Source organism: Filicampus tigris, chromosome 1 (assembly GCF_054856515.1).
Source record: "Filicampus tigris isolate MCC_2025a chromosome 1, RoL_Ftig_1.0, whole genome shotgun sequence".
Classification (NCBI taxonomy): Eukaryota; Metazoa; Chordata; class Actinopteri; order Syngnathiformes; family Syngnathidae; genus Filicampus; species Filicampus tigris.
The window spans coordinates 4344233-4365970 of NC_141217.1; the positions used below are offsets into that span (position 1 = coordinate 4344233).

Consider the following 21738-nt stretch of genomic DNA (forward strand, 5'->3'; position numbering starts at 1 on the left):
AGATCTTAAAAAACACTCCTGCTGACATTTTACCTGCACCCTGTGATCTTATTGTTGACAATTTTAACCTACATCTTAAATCATCATTAGATTTAGTAGCTCCACTTTTAATTAAAACAACAAAAACAAAGACTCTACCCCCGTGGAGAAACAATGCTATCAAAATATCAAAGAGAAAATGCAGGAGTGCAGAGAGGAGGTGGAGAAAAAGTAAACTTACAGTACACTATGAAATTTTATGCGAACAACTGAAATCTTACAATAAAACAGTAAAACTGGCAAGATCTTCCTATTTCTCAAACCTCATTACAGTCAATAAAAACAACCCCAGGGTTCTCTTCTCCACCTTTGAACTTTTAACTAGTTCTGATTTTAATAAGTCCCCACAGAGACCAACAGATGCTCTCTGTGAGGACTTTGCAGACCACTTCAGAAGCAAAATCGATGACATAAGATCCAGTCTTTTAGCCCGTCAAAACACAAGTTTTAATAAACCCGGACAATCATATTTACATGAGGAAACACTGGAAAGTTTTGCCCTGGTTGATGCAAGGACACTTGTTCGAGTTTTCTCCCAGGTAAACCCAACAACCTGCCTTTTGGATCCAATTCCCACATTTCTTTTTAAGACATTTTATGGATTTTTTGAAGAACAAATTTTAAATATAGTCAATTGCTCTCTTCAGACAGGCGTCTTCCCCGCTGCCTTTAAAACGGCGGTGGTGAAGCCCCTTCTGAAGAAGAGCGGTTCTGACCCGAGCGTTTTTAATAACTACAGACCCGTATCCAACTTACCGTTTTTAAGTAAGATTTTAGAAAAACTGGTTTTCATCCAGTTGAATCATTTTTTAAATACAAATAATATTTTGGAGAAATATCAATCTGGTTTTAGGATGAACCACAGTACGGAGACTGCTCTTTTAAGGATCTTAAATGATATTAGGTGCACTGCAGACGTGAGAAAACTCACAGTCTTGGTGCTACTGGATCTAAGCGCTGCTTTTGATACAGTAGATCACCAAATTTTATTAAATAGACTTAAAAATCTAGTGGGCATCTCTGGTACTGTTTTTGACTGGTTTTATTCCTATCTCACAGACCGATATTTCTTTGTAAGTATGGATACTTGTTCCTCTAAAACTCATGAAATTAAATGTGGGGTTCCTCAAGGTTCGATTTTAGGCCCCTTACTTTTTAATTTTTATATGCTTCCCCTCGGAGATGTCATCAGGGGACACGGCATCAGCTTTCACAGCTATGCTGATGACACGCAGCTGTATATTGCCGTGTCTCCTGATGACACAGGACCCATTGATACCCTTTTAAATTGCATTTTAGATATCAAGTCATGGATGGCAGATAATTTCCTACAGCTCAATGAGGACAAGACTGAGGTTTTAGTTATCGGTCCCGAAGGTCAGAGAGAGAAGCTTTTACCAAAACTACACATTTTTAATCCCTCACACTGTGTGAAGAACCTTGGCGTCATTTTTGACTCTGAGCTCAGTTTTATTCCTCATATTAAAAATGTAACCAAGATTGGTTTTTATCACCTTAAGAATATCGCCAGAGTCCGCCCGTTTCTCTCTCAGGCTAACACGGAAGTGCTGATGCATGCCTTTATTTCCTGTCGTTTAGATTACTGTAATGCCCTGCTCTCTGGCCTCCCGAAAAAGAGCATTTCACCACTGCAACTACTGCAGAATTCAGCCGCTCGGGTGCTGACGAGAACCAGAGGGCGGGAGCACATTACGCCAGTTTTGAAATTGCTGCATTGGCTCCCTGTGTGTTTCAGGATCGATTTTAAAGTACTTTTATTAGTTTATAAATGTGTTAATGGTCTTGGGCCATCTTATTTATCTGATTTGCTTTTATCATACCAGCCCTCGCGGATCCTGAGGTCCTCTGGCGCCGGCCTTTTATTTATTCCAAGGGTGAGGACCAAAATGCATGGCGAGGCTGCATTCAGCCATTTTGGTCCTCACCTTTGGAATAGCCTGCCAGAGGATGTCAGGTCTGCAGAGACTGTTGATATTTTTAAGAGGAAGCTCAAGACACACCTTTTTAGTTTGGCTTTCAACAACTTTTAAATAATTTATCTTTTCTTTTGATTGAAGATAATTCTATGTTTTGCTTTGAATGTTTTAAAGCACTTTGAGTTGCATTTTTATGTATGAAAAGTGCTATATAAATAAAATGTGATTGATTGATTGATATAAATAAATAATATAAATCCCCACATTTTTTGTGTAACTTCAAGTCATCAGTATCTGTCACACAAGTGCAACACATGCTATGCAGGCTCCATGCCCATCCCAATGGAAGTGGTACGCTAGTCCTCTGTTTTACTGGAAATATTAGTTGCCTTATGTGGCAAAAATGGAGGTAACAGATCGTCTGCTTTATGAAACTGAGCCACTTAGGGGAATCTCCTTTTATACCCAATGATGGCACCACCAGCTCCCAATTAGCCCGTTCGCTTGAGGGATGTTCCAAACAGGTGTTTAATGAGCATTCTTCAACTCTCTCAGTCTTTTTTGCCACCTGTCCCGGCTTTTTTAGAACATGTGGAAGCCATCAAATTTCATGATTATTTGCTAAAAACAATAAGGTTTATCAATTTGAACATTAAATATCTTGTCATTGTAGTGCTTTCACTTAAATATAGTTTAAACATGATTTGCAAATCATTGTATTCTCTTTTTTATTATTTTTTACTTATGTTTAATACAGCGTCCCAACTTCATTGGAATAGGGTGTGTAAATGGAGCTCAAAAACAGTGTAGAACTGTGTGGTAACCATGAGCCAGTGTAATTGAATAATTTCAGTATTAAATACTGCCCCAAATAAAACAGACTCAGTGAAATAGCCTATGTCTACAGTATTTGAAATAAAATAATCAAGGAAACGAATGTTAAAAAGAAAAGATTTATTATGGGGACTCTCATGTTTTAAGATGTTGAAAATCAGTATGAATCATTGAAGACTCTAGATGTGCGTGTTAGTGCATTGGTCCTGTGACATGCAAACAACAAAAATGACAGTGATAGAAACTAATATGGAGCAGAAAATGTCCACATATTTTTTCCATCTGGCTATCATTTACTTGAAAACCACTTGCCTCCTTCCAAACTCAAGATGACTTCCAGTCTCATAGCGAAAACAGGCCTTCCTGTGCCGAAAAGAGGATTTGTCATGTGGTCGATTTATGTTTTGTTCCTGCAGATGATGTCCCTGATCTGCTGCTGTCATTAGTCCTTGTGCTTACTCCTGGCTTTGGACATTCACACTCCAGCATTCGTCAAATTCCATTCAAATGTCATTTCATGTCCATTAGAGAATAAAACTGGAGGACGCGACACCACGGCCAAGATCATAAATTTGGATGCAATCCAATTAGTAAAAGATAAATATTTCATCAAAGTCATTTGGTGGAACAATGAGGTAAAAGGCCGTTTTAAAAGTACTGTAAAACTATTACGTGGCATGGTAGTTCACATGTATGATGTGCCACTGACACGCCCTAATTTTCCATCTGTACATGTAAGTAGCGGGTCGTTTACGTAACCATAGCAGTCAGCGCTAACAGCGACGCCTACTGGGCATAATTGTAACTCCCAGGGCCAAACGGAACTTAAAGTTTAAGGTTTTAGTTCCTCGCCGGACCGGCGGACCCAATTTTGGTGCGCAGGAACCTGGTATGGCGTCCTTCAATATGAGACCAATGAATTAGACGTATTGCGGTATCATTGTTATCGAGAAAGTCTTCACGATGCTGATCAGGGCTGCATGCCAGCGCCTTCAACGCCGTAAGTTGCAAACTGCTAGCAATTAGTAGCGCTAAATGAAGCTGTACTTGTACGAGACATTGTGTAGAGTTCTCGGAACAGATAGTAGATCAACAAACTAACCCAACTTTGTCAACAACTCCTACTTTCACTTCATTGTATTTACTCTGTTTACTTGTCAAAATACAGCAGGGCCTCAATTTACGACGTTGTTCCATTCCTATGGTATGGTAAGCTCGTCGGAAGACGCTGTAGTCTATCACTAGCGTATCAGTAAAGTCATAATATTGGTAAATCGTTGTATGAAAATTACTATTAGCCCACAATATTATTACGCCATCAATAAAAACAACAATTAAACGTGGCAAAGAAATTAATTGCGCAATGTTTGTAACCTCCATGTGTATATGTTGGGAACGTCAACCCAGTGTCGTGTAGTGTAGGGTCTTGTATGTGGTCTAATGAAATATTGAAGGCAAAAATGTACACACACGCATACATACAGTATTTGAATCATTTATTCAAGGTGATGTCCAGCACCTGACACTTTTTCCATCTCCGTAGGTTTCAGGTCGACTGCGGCAGCAGGAGCGTGTGTCGAGGCTCACAGCCACCGTAATGCAGTCTTCTCCAGAGAGCAGGCCCGGCAGCGGGCTCTGTACCCTCGTGTGGAGAAGATCGAGGTCTCTGTGCAGGGCCCGTTGCTGGATGGTACTCTGCTCATCATGAACAGAGGAATGTCGACACCGCTGAGCTGTGCCAGACGTGAGTTAAAACGACTGATTCCAAGCCCTCTGAACACAATTGGTCACTTTTTCATGCATTCCTCATATACTGGACTGTAAACACACCCTTCTGTGTGTCCCGCAGACCTGCAAGAGCATCATGTGACCAACTCTGCTTTGGCCCTGGTGGATGGCGAACCATGGCCTCTGCACCAGCCGCTCACTCGCTCCTGCACGCTCACGTTGCTCACATTTAAAGACAGCGACCCAACATTGGTCAACCAGGTAAACTGTGAATGTAATTTATATTTAACCCATTAAGGCCTAAAGCTCCTTTCTAAACATCTCTCCAAAACCTAAGGTTGTCTTTGGAATCACCCTCGAAAACCTACATTATTTCCGGAAATTCAACACCTAGAAAATAATTAATGTCTCAGCCCCTGTAGCAAATCAGCACATCATTCCAAAAAAATTTGGAAGCTTAGACGTGGCTTTCAAACTGGCCCAAGTTTATTCATCGTTACTCTTTCAATCGAAGATGTAAAAATAACTTAATTTTTTATCAGTGCAAGAGAAGCACTAATTTTAATTTTAAAAAAATCTAGTGGTAAATACCATCCTCTATTTTGTTACAAAGACGTCGATATCGTCATTGTCTACAAACATATATCTTAACCATATACCACGTTCGACTGGATCCACTGGTTCAATGTCCTCAAGCGGTCACCTTTTTCACTTGGGCGGCATCCGCCATTACTGGCGGACATTACCGACATCCTCTTAGGAGTCATGACACTGTCACGTGTATTTTCCGATGCATTTTATTGGCTAGGACACCGAGAATTGGATTTAAAAAAAGAAAATTACATATACGCTCTCTTGGCTTTAAAGGCAGAAACACAAACAGAAAACTCCTGGTTTTAGTGGTATAATTGCGGATATGCCCTCCCAGCCTTAATGGGTTAAGGAGACATTATCTGGTCCAAATTGAGGCGATGGTGGTTTACCTATTTGACATCGCACGTGTGCGATGCCGCACACCCCACTGGTGTAAACACACTTTTTTGTGAACTATTTACATGGTATTTTGTCACTTAAAGTTCTTTTCTTCTATCATCATATTCTACTAAAATATTAAATGACAATATAGGAACCAGGGTAGCTATTTAATTAAATGATAAATAACAAAAGTGCATCGTGTGTGGTTAATAAATATGATTATTAATTGATTTCAAAACTCAAATTGAAATTTACTTTACAAGAACAACCAAATTGTAACAAGTAAAATAGTAATATATTAGAATTTAAAAAAATTAAAAAACAATAAAAATAAATACCTCCTGTGCGCGCTTCTTATCCTAGGCTCAGATTCTACAAATAGTGTGTCGTCCCACTTGTCTCACGTGCTTTGGTTTGCGAGGGAACTTCATGAGGGTTGCTTCCAGCATATAATAGAGGTGGATCCTTCTCTGACGGACAGGGAAAAAAAAACAGGTTGAACATCGCTAGTCAATCTAGTGACCGGTGGTTGTGTTATCACTTTGGCTGCTAAATGCTACCTTGGTTGACAGTTCAACAGCTGTAAATAATTCAATACACTCACCAGGTACGCCACCTTCCTCGCTCCCCATTCTCCAAGCATGCTCTTTTTTTGCTGTTGGAAGCTGGCTGTATTGTACACCTCTCGGTGTTTACAGACCACAAGTATTCTGTTTTAATTCATTCATGTATTTATTAAATACCCGAATACAAGCAGCCGAAATGAGCGGGAGATTTGCCGCACTTTGGCAGTGCGCAAGCCAGACGCCTCCTAGTTCTCCTCTACCTGCTCGCTACGCTAGCCGCAGATTGCAACGTCATCTGCAAACATCACAGGAACTCTGAGAAAGCCAGGCACTGCTCATCACCTGCCAAATACAGTCCCTATAGTGAAACGTGGTGGTGGGAGCATCATGTTGTGGGTTTTTTTCCAGCTGCAGGGACAGGGCGACCGGTTGCAATTGAAGGAAAGATGAATGCGGCCAAATACAGAGATATCCTGGAGGAAATATCTTCCAGAGTGCTGGGCCGAAGGTTCACCTTTCAACAGGACAATGACCCGACGGCTAAAATAACAACAAATAACTGTGACCGTTTTAACTGGCCCGGCCAGAGCCCTGACCTAATCCTGATTGAGCATCTCTGGAGAGACCTGAAAATGGCTGTCCACCACTGTTCACCATCCAACCTGACAGAACTGGAGAGGATCTGCAAGAATGGCAGAGGGTCCCCAAATCCAGATGTGAAAAACTTGCATCATTCCCAAGAAGACTCGCGGCTGTACTATCTTAAAAGGGTGCATCCACTCAATAAAATGCGTCAGGGTCTGAATACTTATGACCATATGATATTTCAGTTTTTTTAATAAGTTTCTGTTTTTTTCTGTCAAGATGGGGTGCTGAGTGTACATTAATGAGAAATAAAATGAACTTTTTTTATTTTGGCAAATTGCAATGACACAGAAAGTGAAAAATTTCAAAGGGTCTGAATACTTTCTGTGCCCACTGAACATATAATAAGAGAGCGACAATATGATGAATATAATAAGGGTATCATATGAGAAGTGCAGTAACTACAAGGCATCATTGGAATGGCAGTTTTCACTGTTACACACCTCCCCAAACACACACACTCATACTGTATTCTGTACATCGTCATACATTCATCCACTTTCAGATCGTCTAGTCCAACTGTTGATTGAAAGTGGACCTGACTCTTTAGCCATCTTAGCTGATTGTTTCTTGGGCAAAGAAACTCAGCGGTTGTTCTGTAAATGAATCCCACTGTTGCGAAACAGTGTGGCCGTACAAAAGTACACAACGGCTCGCTCACAGATGGATTGTCAGAAATGGAAAGATGAAAGATTTATTTGATTGTTTATTTTCACACAGGCATTCCTGAGATCCAACTATTTGTATACAATCTATTAAGAATTTCATTTTCCATAAGATGTCCCCTTGAAAGTAGCTTCTTGCCTTTTCCCCATTGACAGGCTTATTGGCGCTCCTGTGCTGCCCTTCTCGGTCAGGTGCTGGAGACAGCGTTCAAGGACCATTTGTCTGTGGACTTGATCAGCAGACCTGAGGTGCCAGGTAGGTGCCCCCTTTATGGTTGCACTATTCATATTTGAGCTTGCCTGGATTTGTCCTGCAGCTTGTTTCACGAATAAATTCCCTTCAGTTACTTCAGGTGCTTTTCTTTGTGACGTGGTCCTGGACCCTCAGTTGGACTCTTGGACTCCCTCTGAGGTTTGATACCTTTTGGTTTATCAACGACTGCCTTTCAGAGCTCACGGGAGGTCACATGCTTGTGTTTGTGCTCTAGGAATCGTTGCGCTCTATGACGAGAGAAGCTCAGCAGCTCATTCTCCAGGACTTGCCGTGGGAGCCTCTGGAGGTGGCCCCCTCTGTGGCTCTAGAAGTCTTCTCACACAGCAGGTAGAGGGATACCACCTTGTCTCTTATCAAATACGCAATGATATACGTCGATCCCCTTCTTTGTCTCTCTTGTGATGTCAAACATACAGTTTGAAGAGTTGTCTCTCTGTTTCAGGTGTCAACAGGAAGCGGTGGAGCAGAAGGCAGCCCAGAATCCCAAAGGCACAGTGACGCTTTACAGGTGACATTACATGCACACCAACGCATGCTTATATACAGTTTATATGAAGCTGCATTTACAAACACTACCCGACTTATGAACCTTCAAGTTAGGAACATTGGAAACACACTGTACAGACAGACAGCCGTGTTCGCTAAACTTTGTTTGCAATGTTTGTTTGTCATAAGATCTACTCCACCAAATGCATGTCACACCATTCCCACAGCATCTGTTTGGTAACACGTTCACGTCTCACTTAGTAGTTCATTCCATTTTGTTTTTGTGTTTTCATGTAATTACACTTTGCACCACAGGCCCAAATGCCCAATTCCTTTCCAGTTAATGCTTGTATCCGATTTTCCGGCTCAATTCAAATGGCACATCTGATATGACTGTGTTTCCATTCACTGAGCACATGAAACAAGTGTGACAACACAAAAGCAACCTCAAGTGAATAAAACCAGTAACACGATGAATGTTACATCGTGTGTGTTTGGCCTGACTCTTTCCACTTAGGATTTGAATTTTGGTTACCTCAGTATTACTTCACTGGCTGCCTTCGAAAATTATTTTCTTATTTAATAATCAACAGACCTCTGTTGGTGCATATTGAGGCCATATGTTGTTTTTATTTTCACTGTTCAGATTGACAGTGTTTGTTTTGGAGTGGTCCATGTATGTTTTGGGGGCAGAAGACTCAGGTGCAAGTCTCCATATGTCATTGGTGGGATTGAGTCAAGTATGAAAACTCATTAATTAGTTACCATTAGCTTATTGTATAAATTTCCTATGTACTGTGACTCGCAAGCCAAACATCTATTTTGTCACAGTACAGTGTGAAAAGAGGACAGTGCCCCAAAAAAAAACCAGGATGATTTCAATATGTTTTCAAATGTAGAATTAACAGTTGAATAAACAAAGCATTAATGGTCTTAAAATGGGATAAATTAGGGTTAAACGAGCAATTCGGAATTCGGGTCCGAAACAACGTGACCAAAACTGTTAAGTTCCTGAGTTTTTTATTTTTTTTAATTTTTTTAATCTTCATGTGTTGGGTCTGTCAAAGAAAAAAAAAAGGTTTGAAGATTGTACAAATAATTGTGTGTGCACCACTGCCTTAGGTTACCTCTCTGTCTGTCTGGCTTCTAGATGCGGGAACTATGTTCTCTTGAGTGGGGGCCCCCTGGTGGCCAGAACAGGCCTTTGCTTCCAGTACGAGGTGACGGCGCTCCACAGCCTGGGCGGAGGCCGCTGGGGTCTCCACCGCCGCGCACAGGGCCTCTCGCTGCCTTTGCAGTTGGAGGTAGGATGGATGCCACTTCCATTATTCTGCAAGTGCAAATGTTTTGACCGTTATTATTATTTCAGTAGTTTATAGTTAAGAGACTGTTTGGTTCAGTTCCCTTTAAGCCTTTGTTTTTAATGGTGCGCTGCCCCTTCAAGAGAGAGTGAAAAAAATCAGCGAGAGAACAAGAGCTTCCTGCTCACACTAGTACGGTCAACACACGAAGCAAGTTGAGTTGCGTCTGACGCTTAAAGTCATAAAGCAGCATTCCCTGTTAACCAGCTAGTTAAACACCTGCCATATAAAGAGAAGGTCTAAACCCATCCTGGCGTCAGTGACTTATTGTGTGGAGGTGTTTAACTAGCTGGTTAGCAGAAAGGTTCTGTGAGGCCAGTAAAGCAAATGATAAGAACTCAAGAGAAAAAATGATTTTGACTTTAGTGGCGAGCTATATCACTTTGGTATACTCGCATACATGAACTGTCACGTGCGATCGTGTCTCCATGTGACGGCTTGTCACGTTGTCTCGTCCGTGCAGGCCCACCACACAGTCTGGAGGAAACTGAGGCAGCGGGCCGAGAAACTGGTGAGAACAAGCATCCCTGTTTCACACGCTCATCCAACAGAGAAAACATCAAAGCTGAAGCGAGGGTGCCAGCTCAGACAGGGCCGTTACGAGTGAGGCAGCGCTCGGGTCTCCATGCTTGATGCTAGTCCAAATTAGCGCTTGTTCTAAATCCAGCCAGGCCCTTACCCCGGATGCCCCTCATCACTCCAGATTTCACACTGTAGCCAGAGGTTAGGATTTAACGTCGTCATTTTTTATGGCTTTGCGTTTATGTTTCTGGCACACACTGAGGAAGGACTCTCAGCCTTCCCATGAAGGACAAACCGCCTGTTTCTGAAGTTGACATCAAACACACCAATGAAGGATCCAACAAACTATTTTTAAATCTCTCCAGACTCTCCACGAGGTGCATCGCGACGCAAGTCGATTCTGACTGAAGCACCAAAGATGCATAAATCCTTGCTATTTAAATGAGGCTGAGTTAATTTTGGATGGAGCCATCTAGGCAGAATATATTCTGCTGCTGCTGCTGCCGCCGCCTTTCTGGCATTCTCTGTGCATCACTGACTGAGTGTGTAGTGCTGGAAAAGGACTACTCATTAATAGGCACGCTTGATTTGGCAGCTGATGACATACGATGATGCTCCGCGGCCTACATTTCCTTTTCACAGAGCCACTGTTACTTGGGGAATTGAAACTGCACTTTGTTAAAGACAAAACGTATGGAGTTGGATGAACGTCAGAAGTAAATATGTGGATCAGTTCTTGGTGGAGTTCTTCCACGCACGGGGATCAGCATGGAGAGCAGGCGCTCCATTCTGATGGCTTCGGAGGACGTCATTTCACCCAACTTGCAATGCTATCATGTCCTTTTTGTCCCAGTGTATCACTCTCACAAATCTCAATCAGATTTGATATCAACTTGTCAGACACTGGCTGAAAAAAACTCACTTTGGAGAAGGAGCGTTTCTGTTTTATGCAAATGTAGAATACATCTTTCGTTACCATAACGACTGCGGCGGAGCTTGGGCATGCAACGAAACAAGCGGCTTCTCAGCGTTGTCAACTTAGATTCAATGTATTTTGTGATTGGAGCCCTCTCCTCTTTTGACCGAATTTCACATTCTATAGGCGTTACAGAGATATATTTACATGCAGACTTTTTGTCACGCTGCAGGGTTCTCTGAGGCCACTGCATGATTGTGTTGAGTCACGCGAAGTTCGCTGATGCTGGCCCAAATGGGGCCAGTACAAATTTCCTTGTTTTTTTTTTAATGCATTTATAATGGAGCATTTTCATTCGCTTTGGGCATTTGGGTTCATTTTAATCTGCATACAAGGCACCAACCATGTCAACCTGGTTTATGTGTATAGATGCTAACAAAATAGAAACTTTTCATCTTAATAATTGCAAACTACAATATATTAATTGATCGATTGAAGCCAAAGATAAAAAGTAAAAGCTATGAATTAAAGAAAAAAAACTGTTTTTGGACCACAGGTGGAGGTGAAGCCTCCTGAGGAAGTGACTCCGCCCCCTGTTGCTGATCCCACTCCACAATCAAGCAACCAGTAACACCAGATTTGTATACACACACACACACACACGTCATATATCGTCTGAACAATAAAACTGACAAAACAAACTGCCGAATCATTTCCACTTGTTTTCAATGCAATCAAATCAATGGTCTCTTTGTTGAGCTGACTGTTGGAGCTATTTGAAGCGTGTGTTCTGCACGTGCGCTTGAGCGATTTGCGGCAACAAACGCAGTGTGTGTGTGGACTGGAGGTAGTCGTGTTGGCAGCTGTCGCGTGCGTCACTTGTCAGACAGGTGGCTGTCTGAGTGTGTTCTGAGGCCACCGTGAGAACCAGTGTTTACACCCCCAGTCCCCCGCTGACACATGACACCCAACACTCCTGCTTTCTGTCATCTTCATACACTTGGACTTGTTCATGATGCTTATGTTGAGTGACAATACTGAAGGGCTATCGCTCGTTAGCTTTTCTGCCAACAAGATAGAAAAATAACTGTCGTATCTATTTTTAATTTTTATGCCATCGTCCAGCCGTCCCCGTTCTTGTAAAAGCAACTACTCGGGCACTTTTATTGCATCTGGCATCCATAGGGGGCCGCAGAAGAAGTGATTAGATTGGTCGTCAAGGTTGTCGTGACCTCAGAAAAGACGTTTCATGACGTAATACGCGGGATGTGAAAAGAAGACCCAACGACAGGAAGAAGAAGTGATGATTTGATGCAGTCACTGGGATGTAATATTTTGCAAACACTGGTCTGATGTACTTATTAGATTGTCATACCACAGCAGAAGGGTGTATTTTATTTTATTTTATTTTATTTTTAATGAAAGGTGAAGGCAAAAGTGCAACCAAAAAAAACTCTTTCCTTTGGAAGAGTAAAGTTCCATGGGCTTCTCAGTTGACAACAGTATGAATGTAAGTTTAGAATGTACGAGCTAGTTTGTGCAGTTGCATAAGAATACGTCATCACGCGACAAAAGAAGGCACGTTCTGCTTCCTCTGACTTTTGTCGTTTTTCATGTGATTGTTTTTTTATTTACGGTCTACAGGTCTTTTTCATACAAATATTTGCTGTCATTCTGACATTCCAACTGCATTAATAATACAGCTATACCGCTTGGCTGCTCATGATTGAGACATGAGGGCGATGCATCATGTGTGGAGTTAATTTCTCAGACATGTGACAGTGCAGGTGCTGGTAGACAACTGGCAAGTGAGAAAATCTACGAGTTCACGGACAATTCCAAACTTTTCATCACTTCCCAAATCCCCTCTTGATATTTGAGCTGCATGGAGAGCAAAAGACAGCGCAGCTGTAAATCTTTGCGCAGGTTGACGAAACATTTTCAACTGGGGCATCTTCCTGTGGGCCCTTTCTCAGTCTTTTAAGTACAAAATCATCTAGGGGCTCGGGCAAGAAAAGTCCGCTTTGCAGCTGTTACTCCGCCGTAAGCTTCAAACCCTCACCCACCAACTAAATCTATCCAACGCACCCTGGCAACGCATGAGGCACAGCCTGATAGACATGCGGCTGCCACACTGCGGCTCAGACAGTCTCAAACTTGAAAGCATTGCTAGAAGTGACTCACTAATTTGCTCTGTTAAGCATGTTCTCTCTTGTCCTGTTCCCAGTGCGAGCCCACTGTAGCCAGTTGTTCGGGTGGGGAATCGCCGTGATACGGCGCTCATCCAGTCAACCTGACAATAGTTCAATTTATGGTAATTCTCTGTTGGACCATTGATCTGCCAGGCTTAACGGGGAAGTCAACCCAAACATAATTTTTTCAAGATTGTGTTCCCAGCAGGCCCACTAGTTGAAACACAGGATTCTGATCAATATTGCGTTTGTGGAATATAAATTGAGCAGCAAAATGCACTCGTTATTGGCCATCTCTGGGGGCGGCCATTTTGTCTTCTGTCAACTGAAAATGACTTCACAACTGCTCACAACGACCAATCACGGCTGACCTGTTTTCTGAATCTGAGCTGTGATTGGTCGTTGTGAGCAGTTGTTATGTCATTTTCAGTCGACAGAAGACAAAATGGCTGCCCCCAGAGATGTCTAAAAACGAGTGGATTAACTCTTATTCCACAAACGCTCTTTAAGATTTGTGATAATTACATTTGCACAGTGGGCAAGGCAAATAACCACAATACTACACAGAGGCAGTAAGAGAGAGAAAAGAAATGCAAATGCTGCAGCATTGACAGAGGTGGGAAATCCAGGTCCGGAAAGTAAAAACCCTACCCCAGTTTGGCTTTAGCCACGCGTGCTTCTACTCAGCCGGCATGTAAACGAGCTCAGTTGATTAGAAGCACCTGTGGCTCAAGACAAACTGTGGCTGGGTTTCTACTTTCTCACATGAATTTCCCATCTCTGTGCAGCAACAACTGAAACTAATTAAAAAAAAAAAAACAACATACAAATCCAAAAATATCCAACTCCACAGATACGAGTCTCTCAAATACACACCCCAATTCCCCAAAAGTTGGGACGTTTCATAAAATGTAAATAAAAATGGAATATTATGATTTGCAAACACTTTTCAACCTACATTCAATTGAATACACCATAGACAAGATATGTAATGTTCAAACTGATGAACATTATTGTTTTTTGTGTATATTCTCTCTTGAATTTGATGCCTTAAAAACATTCCCAAAACACTGGGAAAGAAATCTCCAGCATGAAAAGTCATATATGAACAACATCCAGCGTGGAGAAAAATAACTCCGATTTCAAAAGAAATGAGATTTCCATTGTGCCAAAAGTGATATACTGTATAAACAAGTATATGCCGATAGTCAACTGTGGAATGCTTAAAAGAGCATGATAAAATAATTTCAACTACATTAAAGTGGACAGCACTGTGCACATGCTTTGATGACTGCAGAGACAAAATCAGTGTTCTGCAGTTTCAAGTTGTCTTGAAGTTGCCTCTGCTTTTGTAACCCCCACAAGTCAAAGCCCTTACAACAGAGTTCTCATACTATTACAACTTATTCAACATGTTCAGCAATTCTTTCTGATAGTATTTCAGTTTTTTTTTTAGTTTTTGATTAATTCAAGTTCATTTTTGTTACATTCATATACACTTCCAAAGAATTTGCAAGCGTGCACGTCCAGCTTCTGATAGAATTGGTTGCCCACGTTTACGTTGTGATCCTGTGGCACTCGGCAAAGACCTGTGTAAAAACAGAATTACACGGACTTGTACAAACAATAGTAAACAGAAGTGTGCAGTTATATGAAGACGTCTAACTTGGTAAATAGCAAAACCAAGGACAACTCTGTTAGGGATGAGTCAAAACTGAAGATTAATTGTCATTCATTATTTTCAAAACACCCATACAAAAAGTAAAGTAGTATACCCATGCTACTTTGTTTACTGTGAATGGGAAAAAATACATCAGATGTTCATAGTATTCATTTCAAATTTAGGAAAAAATAAAGACATGTTCAAAGAGGAAATGTCAGGACTAAAGAGTCATTTTGATTAATTTGCGTTCAAAGGGAGAAAAGTAAAATAATAAGTGTATTTGGTTCACGTCCCTAAATGCATGACCATTCGTGGACATGTATATTTTTTCTCCTAAGAGTGGTGACACAACACAAATCAACAGGTGTTATCGACCCAACAGACTCGTGAAGAAAAGCATGCATAAAGATTGGCATGGATATTTTTTTTTGTTGTTTTTTGCCTGCGACTCCATAAGTAAGGCTGGCCATCTGTCCACAACAGCTCTCATCCATGAAGCCTCAAGAACTCCAACCGTTTCTTGGCAACAAAGGGCATAGGTTGAAGATAGCGGCTCCCCCTTAGATGTTGCACTGACAATAACATGATTGTCCATAACAGTACTGAATTGTTTCACTAACACTGATGTTTTGACTTTTCCAATGCCATGTTTGACTATAGGCTGGGACAAGGAAAATATCGCAGTCACATGTTCCACTATCTTCTGAGATACAATGTCCAATACATGGAGAACAGATCGCACCTCTACAAAGTGGGCTCTCATAAGCGTTTCTGCCACACCGCCTGCAGTGCTACCGCACTGACAACAAATTCATCTGCACAGCCTGCAGTGTGACACTCAGCGGGTTCCTCAAGACTTTGTTCAGCAATCATCATTGTCTGCTAATACAGCACAATGACCAAAGTCTGAATCATCCCTATTTTTTTCTACTTTTGTGTGCATTGAAGAGACACTTGCATGAGCTTAACATGAGCAATTATATAATATGTATAATGTAAAAATGACATCATTTCTAAAATACCCCCACTCAAAAGAATCTGTAGTGATTTAAGGGATTTTTTTTGTGATTACCGTAGATTTACGACAAATTGCCCCGCCACTTTTTTGGGCTTGGCTCGGTATTTTTTCGGTCTCAGCGGTATACGACATGGGGGGGAGACAAGCGTGGTAATATTGCTCGCTTTGTCAGTTCTGTTGTCTAAAACGGCGACCGATGGCCACCAAAATGCAAATGCACATTACTGCTCTTGTCCACTTCAACCTGTGAAAGTATAAACGTGTTCTGCAAAATAGTTTGGATCTATTAACATAAAACGTGATCTCATCATTATCACCTCCACAAAATCAAAAATACTGTGGCGATTGCTCCTCCACTTTCACAGGCTGAAGCCGAAAAGAGAATGAATGCGCACACGAACCCCGACTGCTTATATTTCTGACATTTAGCGACGCTAAACTCGTGTCAACTTTCGGGAGGCAGACGGCGACTGGCAGTGGGCAAGCAATCAGGCAAGCATGGATGTTTATTTCCCCACCTCCACTTCTCTCCCCGGCAAACAGTAGAATAACGGTACAGCTAATAGCAACAACTAGCTTCAGGCCGTTAAAACAAAAGGCGTTAGCACAACAACATTAGCTCCTTACTGTCCGCACAGCATGTGGAGGTGATCATGAGCCTGTGTCTTCATGTCGCGGGGTTGCCTCCCAAGCAGTCGCGTGCGTTGTCTGACACCACTTGCAACCACGAGAGTGAAGCGGCGTCAGAGTGAGGTAAGACCTCATCGAACACCGGGAGTGTCTTGAGCGTGCGCATCGACTCCACAGCCTAGTGTGGCCGCATTGGAACGCACCATTTCGGCTGTTACGTTCCATTGGACGCCATGTTGTTGGTCGAAAAACTGTGGTCATTCCTCATCCATATAAATGTGCACGTCTCCTCATTCCAACTTCAGTCTCTGTAAATATCCTGACTGGTGTTAAATGCCTTGCTCGTCCTAACCGTGATCAGCAAAGAAGCAGTGTTTTTTTTTTTTTTTTTTCAGCAAAGAAGCAGTGTGCTCGTCCCAGCATAAATCTATGTAGCTCTGCACACTTCCACATTTCCTCATTGTCATATAAATCAGCCACGGAGACGTTAATCCTTTAGATATGTTGAAGTGGTTAATAGTAAGGATGTCCACATAAATTTTGGTGCCAAATGATCACCGTTTTTGGACGTTATAAGCAATGAAAGTACAATGATTTCCAATGGAGAGTTTGTAATCGGTCCCTCCAGTGACCCCGACCGAACAAGGATGGAATGGTAGGGGGCGTGGCCATTCTCCTCATTAACAAGAAGCGTTATTCATGGAGTCACTTATTTCCTAATTTCTCCCAAATTTATTGATAAAATAGAAAATAACAACTCTTTCCATTTTCCTGATCAAAAAATACATAAATTGAATTTGTTAATGAAAACGGCCCAACCATTCCTTTAAATGAAGAGTAGTATTTGTGGTGTAACTACGGTTCTGTGTATATTCTTAACTCATTCACTGCCAGACATTTTCAGACCCTGTTTTACCCTAGCGTTTGGCAGTGAATGACTTAAATAACGTTTCAAATGGCCAAATGGAATTTCCTCCAAAAGAGGGAGCTTCCAGTCACGCAATGGACATGTTAATAATACACATGCTCAGTCGGTTGCATCTACTCTACATGAATCATTGTGAGATCTTGACAGATGAGCTTTCATCGCCTAAGTAGAAATCTGTCATAGAAACATGACATATGAATACTGGCTATGACTCCATAGTAGCATTTTAGTGCCGAAATAATTGCTCCTGCTATTTGAAGTTTCAGAACACAACTTGCACCGTCACTCCATTGTGCCAACTTCACCCTGCAATTTAAAATAATAATAATAAATTCAAGTGTATAACATTTCAGCTCTGTTTGGTACTTTTGACTTCAAAGATGGCTTCATTTGTACAAGTTAAATTTGGAATTGGGTAGGAAAACTGTATTTTACCTTCAAATGAGTGCGCAATTTACACAACTCACCAACTGGATTCGGTGATTGTGAAACACTGTGCCACTCTCTGAAGCACTCTCCAGTCCAATATCTGTACACAACATGAGCACAAAAAGGATTTATTCATATTCAAAAACAATTTTAATTACATAATGAGAGATGAAAAGAAGTTAATATAAACGTTTCCAATTCATCAACAACATTAATTAAGGGTGAAATGAAAATGGTGAAAGTTGAGCAACTGAGTTATGACCAAGCAATGTTGTGTGCTTTTAGATATACTATTTCTTTTATTGATGGAATTGATTTGAACAAAGTGTTAATACAAGGTTCAAGACGTGGATCTTTTTTTCTGGGATTCCCACAGAGAGAAAGACATTTAAATAAAGACACATTTGAGATGTGGAAATGACAGTGGAAACACACCAAATAAAATTAATTTAAAACTATTCCATCACACATTTTAACCTGTAACTGTGAAAAGGATGCATGAGGAGACGACCGGACTCACCCGTACCGTACACTTCACCAGAGCTTCACATAAAGAATATGTGCACACAGGCTAAGTTCATATTAAAGCAACACATTCAGGTTGTTTCGCTTTGTTCATTTTAACACATTCACCGCACGTTGGCTATAAAAATGGCTACTGCAACAGTTGGCGAAAATGCATTATGGGTAAAAATGTGGCACAAAAACACGCATTCTGGGAAATGTAGTACATCATAGACATCCACCAATAGCTTACAATTATTTACCTTGACGTTTCGACCTTCAGTTTAACGTCGCGCAACATCGCCAAAAGACAACCTATAAATTATTTCTAGCGGTGCAAGTTAATTTGCATTTTACACTGTTGAAAGAGGAAACAACAAACATCTGCGGCATTCAACAAATTCTAATGTTACCATTTATTGGATTTATGATAAGGGTTCAACTAGTTGACCACAAATCTGTCCTCATCCGTGTTTTTGTTTTGATTTGCATTTGAATTTGTTTCACGTTATGTCTTGTTTTCTTGTGGTTCATGACAAGGTGGTTTTCTTTCCGCCTGTGCTCGTCAACCCGGTCCCTCGTGTCTTTCAATCACAGCTCCCTCAGCCACGTGTGTCTTGTCCAGCTGTTGCTCTTTGTCTCCTCTGTTTGTTTGTATTTATTTAGTTCCCTATTTAGTTCAGTCTTAAATTGCCTCGTTGCAGAGGTGGACAAGTTCAGTGCCCTCTCCTGTTCCCATGCACCTGGCACCGGCGCAGTATCTCCTACAGCCGCTGTCCAACCATTCTCCTTTACTCGCCCCAGTTTCGGCGGTGCGTGTAACAATAGGATTGTTAGATTGCGGGTGTGTGTTTCCCCGGGGGACTGTTAAGTTGTTGCACAACTAACTAAATAATAAAAGTGAGCAAACGTAAGAGCTCTAACCGTCCATTCTGTATTAGGAACAGAATGAAAGAGCGCGGCTGCCACTTGCCCCTGTCCCTGACCTCCGGCCGCCCCCTAGCCTTGCTCCGGCTGCACATGGTTCCACATTCCGAATCTGCCCCACAGGCGCAAGCCATGCAAAAAAAACTTGTGCTTGGCGTTGAGGTCGACCTCCTGATTGCTCCAGCCAAGCACCTTGCATCTGGTGTCCGGGACTCCTGCCAGACTAGTTTGATGGGTGGGTACTGTACCCGCCTCAGGGTCCCCTTCCGTCAGTCTTGCTTTGGAAGCTTTTCTGGGGGTTTTGGCTATAGGACTAGAATCTGTCCCTTGAGAGCGTGGTACTCATGATTCATGTTTTGGTTTTGATTTGTTTGGTTTTGTTTCATGTTTTCTTGTGATTCATTTCCTGTTTGTTAGGTCTACACCGGTACTCATCAACCTGGTCCTTTATGTCTTCCAATCAGCTCCCTTAGCCACTTGTTTTGTCCAGCTGTTCATCATTGGCTTGTCAGTTTGTTTGTATTGAGTTCTCCGCCTCATTTCAGTCTTTTGTCGGATCATTCTGATTAATATTGCGTTTGTGCAATAAGAGTTAATCCACCTGTTTTTAGCCATCTCTGGGGGCGGCCATTTTGTCACTTCTATCGACTGAAAATGACATCACAACTGCTCAGGTAACGACCAATCACGACTGACCTGTTTTCTGAGCCATGATTGGTCATTACCTGAGCACTGAGCTGTTGTGATGCCATTTTCAGTTGACAGAAGAAATGCCAAAATGGCCGCCCCCTGAGATGGCTACAAAGGGGTACATTTTGCTTCTTAACTCATATCCCACAAATGCAATATTAATTAGAATTCCGTGTTTCAATTTGTGGGCCTGCTGGGAACATATTCTTGAAAAAAAAGGTGTTTGGGTTGATTTCCTCTTTAACATGTGTACTTAATCTTACATCAATATATATGATATGAATGTAAGGTCTGTAACTTTTGTGGTTAAGTTCATATAGTTTAGCAGCATGCTAATAAACAATGCTGTTTAGCGATAGAATGTGTGTGATGTCTTAACATTAGTATTGACATGTCCAGTTATTTATGCAAAAGATGTATAACACTGGGTTCTATGTAAAGTTGATGCTCTACTTTGTTTGGTTTTGGCATAATTAGTGTCAAAGACGTGCATACAGAGGAAGTGGATGTGAAGGCCTTCTGCTACAGATCCATAAGGAAGCATGAAAAACTTTATGCTAACTATAGCTACAGTATGTACTATGTGTTCAAGCTGTGTTCTGAAAACAGAGTTCAAGCTTTCCACTGCATGTTGTGAGTTCAATATGATATGGCCACATTTTTTGGGGCCTGTGTGTTATTTCTTTGCTTTGTGTTTAATGTTGTGTTCAAATAGGACCCTGATTACTGTTATTTACTATTTTATTTGCTAAGGATACATTAGTAACATTTGATTGACAATTACCTATCAACAGATGGTCCTCAGTGACTCTGACCCTGTTACAATGGTGCAGCTCATGTCAAATGCATCATACATTAGTAATGCAAACAGTAGAACAGTCGTCTACTCCCAACTGCTGGACAGTTGGTCTATTATTGATTTTCAAAATAAGTGCTATGAACACATGGAAGTCTGACATTTGCTTACACAGGCTGAAATGTAGCCTTGCACTCCCACCTACTAACCCGATTGAGTCCTTTCAATTTTATCCAACCCAGACAGTGCATTTAACACTTTATTTAACATATGATTAGTGCGCATCACATGTGTTGAATGTTTTGCTGAAAAACACAATTTTTTCGTTAATATATATGATAAATATAAATGGTGTGAAAGACTGACTACATGTAGACTGTCAAACCAACTACATAGCCTACAAGGACTGGTTAAGTGCTCAACATTAGGCTATGTCATTCACGTGACATGCAAAAGAAATTCCAGAAAATAATTGAAAAATGAAACCTGAACTTGAAATGTGTGTGTGCGTAGACCTCCTGTCACCCCAGGTTGAATCGCCACTGATGCCATGCAACCACCTTACTGACCTTTGTTCATTCTCCAGACAAATAGTATGAGTATTGTCAGTCAGTTATTTGTCACATACTGTATGTAGATCCTGAACAACTTTGCACACATTTTTTGAATGTGCTTTGGAATTTTAAAAAAAAGTATCAAACCATCCATATCACTCCAAAAAGTCTAGACATGTCTTATCACAATTTTGTTTTTCTTAAGAGTAAACTTTCCAGAGATTTGATTGGCTCCTATCCTGACCTGCCAGTTCTCCATGTGGATAAGGCATACAGCGGCTTGGATCGACTCAAAATGCCCCTTGTGACAACCATGAGGACGAGTGCAGACAAACCACTTGTGGACTCTGAATTTGGGCCAGTACAGAGGGAAAGCGGACTCTTCTATCAGCGGCCAAAACTTTCAACACTTGGCACAGTACTGCATCTGAATGCCCCGGCCCCTCCCTGATTACCCAT

The 21738-nt window shown here is 41.4% G+C and overlaps 1 protein-coding gene across 1 annotated transcript; it reads left to right on the plus strand.

The window, feature by feature from the left end:
* The first annotated feature begins 3649 nt into the window (after positions 1-3649).
* On the plus strand, positions 3650-11649 carry mrpl39 (mitochondrial ribosomal protein L39). The gene is made up of 10 exons (XM_086042571.1): positions 3650-3810; positions 4354-4554; positions 4660-4799; positions 7546-7645; positions 7734-7801; positions 7878-7990; positions 8106-8171; positions 9300-9453; positions 9974-10021; positions 11505-11649. Exons 1-10 carry the CDS (start codon positions 3774-3776, stop codon positions 11577-11579), a joined length of 1002 nt encoding a protein of 333 aa, XP_085898697.1. The 5' UTR covers positions 3650-3773; the 3' UTR covers positions 11580-11649.
* The last annotated feature ends 10089 nt before the right edge of the window (positions 11650-21738 follow it).

Excerpts from the sequence above, each read along its gene's own strand:
- mrpl39 (XM_086042571.1), top strand. The coding sequence starts at position 3,774 with ATGCTGATCAGGGCTGCATGCCAGCGCCTTCAACGCC. Across the intron at positions 7,646-7,733 it reads CAGCAGACCTGAGGTGCCAG|TTACTTCAGGTGCTTTTCTT; the intron begins GTAGGTGCCCCC and ends AATTCCCTTCAG. Across the intron at positions 10,022-11,504 it reads GGCAGCGGGCCGAGAAACTG|GTGGAGGTGAAGCCTCCTGA; the intron begins GTGAGAACAAGC and ends TTTGGACCACAG.